General features: G+C 38.8%; 1 protein-coding gene across 1 annotated transcript; it reads right to left on the bottom strand.

The window, feature by feature from the left end:
* Window positions 1-294: 294 nt before the first annotated feature.
* On the bottom strand, window positions 295-7,431 carry LOC120420186 (tetratricopeptide repeat protein 17). Its single transcript, XM_039583168.2, has 4 exons — window positions 6,993-7,431; window positions 6,004-6,917; window positions 745-835; window positions 295-683 (listed from the first exon to the last, which is right to left on the bottom strand). The coding sequence occupies exons 1-4, from the start codon at window positions 7,107-7,109 to the stop codon at window positions 414-416; spliced, it is 1,392 nt and encodes a 463-aa protein (XP_039439102.1). The 5' UTR covers window positions 7,110-7,431; the 3' UTR covers window positions 295-413.
* Window positions 7,432-7,505: the final 74 nt, after the last annotated feature.

Here is a 7,505-nt window from a genome sequence, read left to right as displayed (position 1 = left end):
ATAATCAGAAACAGGATCAGAATAATTTTCGTTGAATTTCAAATTTCCCGGGAATTCCCGGGATTTCCCGGGAAATTTGTTGAAAATTTCCCGTTTCCCGGGAATTTTGAAACCCCGGGAAATTGGACGCTCTAGATACGATGGTTGGAAACCCTACCCGAGTGGAGGTCACCGCCGACGACGTAACCCTAACGAGCGAATCACCACAAGTTCGAAACCCTTCAAGGACAACCTGAGAGGGGAGGGGGAGGGATAATCTCATTAGAATCACGAGGGAGAGGGGCAGTCCGGGAGTTGTGCTTCAAATGTTAAAATCTTCTTTATTTGTACAAAAAACCCACCTCATTTCCGTTGCGGAAGGTGGAGACACTTAATTAAAAACGAAAGTCCGTTAAGGAGGGAGAGAGTGACTCTCAGAAATGCTCCACGAAGATCTTCTTGTAAATTCCGAGCGAATTTATTTTGTACGTGTTGATCAGCTCCTTCTTCAGGTCGACGTAATTGTTGAGTATCTCCACGGCAAAGTCCTCCATCAGCATCTGGACGTCGGAGATGAAGTCGCAGGACAGGATCGGTTCGCTCTTCTCCTTGGTCATGCGCGTCGTGCAGATTTGGCTGCGCTGGATCAGAAAGTCCACCTGCTTGCTGTACGCCTCGTCGAACACGCGAGTTTTGAGGGGAGCCTGAAAAAATTACGTAACGATTTAATCAAACTAAATGATCCCTTGGGAGAGGGGGACTTACCTGCTCCCGGTCGAGCTTTTCGTGGTACTCGTCAAACTCCTTCTGAAGCGAACCGTACCGTTCCAGGCCCGGAATGATGTCCTGGAGAAGTCTGTGGGGAAAGCAAGAAATTATGTAATTTGTATTAGTGAAACTATGAAGATATATCCAAAAAGAGAGTACCCAAGGGAACTATCAATAATATCACATTTCCTTGAAACCTTAAGAAAACAAGAACAAGAAAAAAAAGTAGTGTATTCACGGATCGGAAAGAGTCGACCGATATTTTTCGATCCTCGATTAAAATTTGTCTATCGACGGATTTTATTAATCCGATATCAGTTCCCGTGGGGCCATTTTTTAGAATCATTCAAAATGGTCAAGCGGCACTTCGAACATCGTGGAATTATCCAGATATTGTCTCTACAACTCACCGGTACAAGGAACATTATCGATTCTACGTAACCGGAAGTGTTTCCCATTTTTTGAAAAGCAATTTTCTTTCTTTTTCTTAATTTTTCAAATGTACTGTTCTGCCCAAAATCTCATACTTGTCCCACATGAAATTTTGACATTTTTGTTTTATTATATCAACACTGCTTCACTAATCGTATTGTGTCAGATAAACCAGACAAAATCGGTTCGTTGCTCATTTCTGCAAATATTTTTCAATTATTCTCTATAATTTTCTTTTTTGATCTTTGAAAATCTGACAAATAGTCAGCGAATCTAAATTCGCTAATTGGAACGACTGACAGCTGTCAAAAGCACGAAACCACGTGCTCGGAAATCGACGAACAAAGTCGTCGAAATGTAAACATTGATTTGACATATCAATTTTGGCGTATGAGTGCTTTTTAATTTAGTTCAAATTCGAGCATTCTGCTAGAATGGTGGAACATTTTTGCTAGAATTCTGTTATAATTTTCAGCTCTGTTAGAAATCTTCTAGAATCCTGATAGAATGTAGTGACTGGGCAGACATTAGAAGTAGCGAAATTCGAATTAATGAGTCCGCTCTTTAGAGCAATGCGAAAATATGAAATTATGAAAATTTGTTTGTTTCATAATAAAGCTTCACATTTCAACTCACGATATCTCGGCTCCTATTGTCTAATTTTCAATGCTTAAAAAATCAATATTTGTGTAAATTTCGAATTTAAATATTTTTAAAATTTCTTAATCAAGCACAGCAATTTAAAAGTTCTATCATTTGTCTTTGTAGCCCTTTTGAAAAGGGCTTAACATTTAATGTTAAGCTTGATTGTGAAATATTTTCAAATGATTAATTAACAAAATACTTAATCCTCCTTTTGCTTAGCTCTAAATATGTGTTTTTAGTCCTATAAAACATGTCAATTTGTGAATTGGGTCATAAAATGAAGCTTAGATTGATGATATTATTGTTTACAGCGATAAAGCTTATTTTTCTGAGTATAATGACCCTTTGTACGACCACAAAGAATTTAAAATGGATTTTTAAATCTATTTTGAAAAATTTACCTCGCGGTCCTTCTTGACAGAAAAGCTTCTACTTGACAGCTCGTTTCAAGGGGACCATAGTTGATCCATCGAAAAAATGTTGTCTTATTAATTTTTTTTTTCATTAAAATGAAAAAAAAAAAGTGATCAGAAATGGTTTTTAATCGTGTTTTTTACCGTTGTACATAAAAATTTACCTAGGGCTTTAGTACCCAATTTGTGAAAAATGGTAATCATATTATTTTTGCAGAATTTATTATTTTTTTTAGCTGACAAAGTTATAGCCAATTTAAAAATATATATCCATATTAATATTCATGACATCGGACGATTTTGAGAAGAACTTAATTTTGAGAAATAGTGCTAAATTACCTGTAGGATAACATTGTTTATTATTTTAAATTACAATTACTTTAAACTAATTGGGTACTAAAGCCCTATGTCACATTTTATGTACAACGGTTAAATACACGATTAAAAACCATTTCTGATCACTTTTTTATTTTAATGCAAAAAAAAAAATATTGACAAGACAACATTTTTTCGATGGATCAACTATGGCCCCTTGGAACGAGCTGTCAAGTAGGATTTTTTCTGTCAAGAAGGACCGCGAGGTTAATTTTTAAAATTGATTAAAAGTCAATTTTAAACTCTTTGTGGTCGTACAAAGGGTCTTTGTACTCAGAATAATAAGCTTTATCGCTGTAAACAATAATATCAGCAATCTAAGCTTCATTTTAGGACCCAATTGCTTAACTAAACGGTTGATTTAGGTGCACATTAACGATCAAAAACATTTTAAAATTATGTTGGCACTTTGAAGAGTTACACAACAAAATAAAAAAAAACTCAGCTCTTCAAACTTTATGGATGGATGGATTTTTTTAACAAAAGCACTTGAAGTATAGTAAAGTAAGTAAATAATTATCAAAAATGCAATTTTATAGAATTGAGAAAACAAATTGTAAAGACATTTATTTATAATTTTTAAATTTTTAAATGAATGTTAAAAAAATGGCATATGATGCAAATCATTTGTTTTTCACCTTAAAGTATAAATTTTGTCAAAAATTAGTTTTTGCTTAACGCCTTAAATTTTTTCAGCTTTCGATATTTCAGAAACTATTGATTCGATTCACAATGTTGAAAAATGAAACTTTTGTGAAATCGTCTGTTCTTTTCCATAAAAATAATGTTGAAATTATAAAATCATCCCAAAATTTTAAAATGACCAAAATCAGTTTTTTAGCCCATTGGAAAGGTTAGTTTTTATTTTGTAGCGACCCTAAGTCACTTACCTACTATACATAGACTACAGTTATTGTTTGTCATGAACAATGTCAAGTTCACGACAACGGTAAATGGTCTAGCACACGCGGTGTGTTATACAAAACATTCAGGTAGCGGTAACGCTTGACACCTGATGTTTTGTATAACATTTTTCGACCACGACCTAGGGCACTGGTAGATCACAGTTCAGTGATCTTAGTATTTAACGGCCTGAGCTTGTTCAGTCGGGGGCCTTCTTATGCTTGTGCTTCTTGTGTTGTAGTGTACTGACGGGGTCTTTTTTGTATTGTGCAGTCAATAGTCAGTGTTTCTTATGCTTGTGCTCTGTTGTGCAGCCAATAGTCTTGTGCTTGGGTTTGTGATTGTGCTTGTGTCAGTCAGTACTCATGTCAATGTAATAAATAAAAAGCAGTTAAAATCAAAGTGCAAGTGTTATCTTAAGCCAGTGCATAATATCACAGTTATCCCGCTCGGACACTCGGTCCGACACAATTTTTAAAATCAGAATTGATAATTATTGAGCAGAAAATTTAACAAATGTACATATCTAACAAGGAAAATTGAATCAATAGTTTCCGAGATGTCGTGGGTTTAACAAAAGAGCTGACAATCCTTAGTGAGGCTGTATCTCACAAACTAATGGTCAGTTTTTCACAGTTTGAATATAAAAATTATAAGGAATTGAGAAAAACAGAGACCAGCAACAAGCATTTCGATTCAGGGTTTCCAGGTTGCAAGATAAGAGTCTCGCCGTTGCTCTTTGCGAGGCAAAGCCTGCTTCAATCGTGTTTGGCCTGCGTCGTTATTTCACGCGGGAAAAGAGGAAGAAAAAGTGTTTTTACCCAAATGCCACTTATTTATCATTATATACGCGCTGATCCCTGTTTTGCCTGATGGGATTGGAAGTTTAAAGATAGTTCGAGGATCCGTCTGGTTCTTGTTCTATGTTTAGGCGGGGCCAGACAATGCCCAATGACCTCGGAATTGGGCCGCTAGGATCTCTGCCATTCTGAAATGGGTCGTTGGAAGCAGCGCGAGGGCTATCACCACCTAATACCCGGGACTGAGATAAGCTGTATCAGCATTACCCAAGTCTGATACAAATTATTCTTTCCCATAATTTCGCTGCCGGCCAGCGGGTATTGGATTGGACCACACACACACACACACACACACACACACACACACACAGGGTTTCCAGGTTGCAAGATAAAACTGGCAGTGTAAGATTTTTTAGCGACATTCCGAAAAAATAAAATACTTACTTCTATACTTCATTCCAACTAAACCTTATTTCATTTAGATGCTTTATTTTGTGAAATTCTAATGTTTAAAAAAAGAAAATACACAACTTTAACACATTTTTGCTCGTTACTTTAAGAAAAGTTACTTTTCATATGTTTACAGATTTTTTTTTTTTTTATATACCTGAGTCGGATCAACAAAATGAAAAAAAATAAAGATTTTAGAAAATTTTCGCAGTTTTTCGAAACTATTTTTTGTTGAGCTGTTTTTCCTTCATAATGTTTTTAAAATTGAAAAAAAATGCCTATATCGAGAAAACCGTTTTTCTAAGTCAAAAAATGTTTATAGTAATTTTCGATTCAAAATATTGCATCTTAAAAAAAGAGATATAATTTGACAATATTTAGCTAATTTTCCAAAAAAAAATCACATTTAAAAAAAACACGTCTTCGGAACCTATGCCTTTTCAAGTCTCCTAAAAGTCCTAAATGTTTTAGGCTTAAACATATTTAAAATAAAATCAAAATTTAAAAAATATTTTTTTCGGGAATTCAACCTTTAGTGATATAAATTTAAAAAAAAAAACGTTACATAATCCACCTTAAGGTGGTTGGTGTCTTCCTCACATCAATATAAATTTGTTTATGTAAATTAAACATGTCTTCATATACTATACTCATAACTTTTGATTGAGTTGTCAGATATTCAATCTTCTGGGCTCATTGGAAAGATCTTTGAAATACCTTTCTAAACATATATATTTTCTTATTACAAAAACTACCATTTTAAATCTTTCGAAATTAAGCAAAAATCTTTTTCTTAGCAAAACTTTTGAAGTACTTTTCTAAACTACATAGTATTAACTAGGGTCTTGTGAGACCCCAAGGCGGATTGAATGAGACCAAAACGGTCCAAATCGGTTCCGGGGATAATCGAGTGCATTTTTTACGGTGTACAGCCTCACATTTGGACACACGCAATTTAATTCTGAGTCGATATGTTTACGTGAAGGTGGATCTAGGAGGTCGAATTGAGAATTTCATTTTTCGAGTGATTTTATGGCCTTTTCTCAGTGAGATGAGGAAGACAAAACACTAGGTCGTGGAATCGTTATAGCCAATCTACAATCACTTAGCTTTGAAAATTGTACATAGCTTAGGAATTTGAATCAATGGAAATGAATCTGACCTATGGTTGGAAAATTTCAAGATCTACGGTCAGTTGACGTTTCCAGAAAGAGAAAAACGCAAACGCCTTCACTCACCTCTCCATCGTCAGCAGGTTGATCTTGAGATCCTTGAAGCAGTTGATCGACTTCTTGATGTAGTCGTTGTGCTCCGAGTACACCGAGTCCAAACTTTCGGCCGCCTTGTACGCCTCGAAGGACCGGTTAAACTCGGACAGCAGCATGTACGTGTTGCCGAGGGCCATCTGGTTCTCGGGCTCGCTCGGCTCGTGGTCGACGGCGGCCCGCAGAACCACGAGCGAGTCGTTCAGGTACTGGGATCGCTGCAGAATGGTGCCCATGCTGAGCAGCGGGATGTCCTTGTGTTTGCGGGGGGCTAGGATGACCGCTCGGCGGGCACATTCGATCGCCTCGCGGGCGTTGCCCTTTTTGCGCCAGTAGTAGGAAGCTATCGTGTGGTACTTCCAGGAGGTCGGATGCTTGCGCAGATCGTCGGCTAGCGCTTGGGGCGACTTGACGGAGGGGATGTAGTACTCGAGCGACTTGAACATGTCTTCCGGGGCCATCTTGAGCTGGGTTCGGTTGTGCAGTCCGTCCAGATGGTCGAAGCTGGCCACGCTAAAGTCCAGCTTCAGGTAGTCGGCGCACTTGGGCGACGGGTTCTTGCCCTTGGACGCTACGGCACGGGAGTTTCCTACGCTGGCGGACACCGTCGTCGTCGACGTCTTGTCCGGCACCGTGATCCGGTTGATGTAGTTCATGTTGATGATCGTGCTCAGGATGTCCGACTCGTCCAGGTAAAAGTTCGGAATGCAGCCGATCTTGTTCGTCAGCTCGTTCGTGTACGCGTCCAAGTTGTTCATCTTGGCGGTGAGATTCGACTTGATTTGCAGCAGCTCCGCGATGATCAGATCTATTTTCTGCTTGTACACATTCTGATTGAGGAACGCGATCAGATCGTACGAGCGGCGCAGGTAGAAGGGCGAGGTGAGCTGCGGGTACGAGACGAGAAGGTTGCGAGAGTTATATGATCGATTTTCGGTTGATCGCGAGTTCGAACTGCCTACCTGCGGTATGATTTGACCATTGGTGTTCAGCAACCAGTGCGTACTGGCCTCGGTGTTGTGGTAACAGATGCTGGCGGACACCAGCAGCAACAGTGGCAGCAACCTGGACGACAGCATCCTTCCCGATCCTCGCGCGCTCGACACTGTGTTTGTTTTGCTAATTTGCCATGAAATTGGTTCACATTCGCGGGGTTTGCTCGCTCTGTGCTTTGGTCGAACGTGTGCGATGCGATTCACAGCCAGCTAGTAGTGCAATGTTTTTCTTTTCGATTCTGTGGTGGAACGTACGAGTTTGACAGCTGGCCGCCGAACGGGGGAATGGACGGTGGCTTCTGTTTTGACATGTTCGCTCGAGGTGCACCCACTTGAGTTGTTTTTGTCTGTGGTTTGAATCGGTAAGCTCACCAAATTCAAACAGAGTGGACTATGTGTATTCCATTATCTCTCACATGTTCGTGAAGATTTCACGTCCTTTCTTGCATCTTGAACAGGCTTCTTTACTGGTGAAGTCAT

The sequence above is a fragment of the Culex pipiens genome, chromosome 1, assembly GCF_016801865.2.
Source record: "Culex pipiens pallens isolate TS chromosome 1, TS_CPP_V2, whole genome shotgun sequence".
Taxonomy (NCBI): Eukaryota; Metazoa; Arthropoda; class Insecta; order Diptera; family Culicidae; genus Culex; species Culex pipiens.
This window is presented reverse-complemented; position numbering and strand designations above follow the sequence as displayed.

Excerpts from the sequence above, each read along its gene's own strand:
- LOC120420186 (XM_039583168.2), bottom strand. The coding sequence starts at position 7,109 with ATGCTGTCGTCCAGGTTGCTGCCACTGTTGCTGCTGGTGTCCGCCAGC. Across the intron at positions 6,918-6,992 it reads ATGGTCAAATCATACCGCAG|CTCACCTCGCCCTTCTACCT; the intron begins GTAGGCAGTTCG and ends TCGTACCCGCAG. Across the intron at positions 684-744 it reads AAAAGCTCGACCGGGAGCAG|GCTCCCCTCAAAACTCGCGT; the intron begins GTAAGTCCCCCT and ends TAATTTTTTCAG.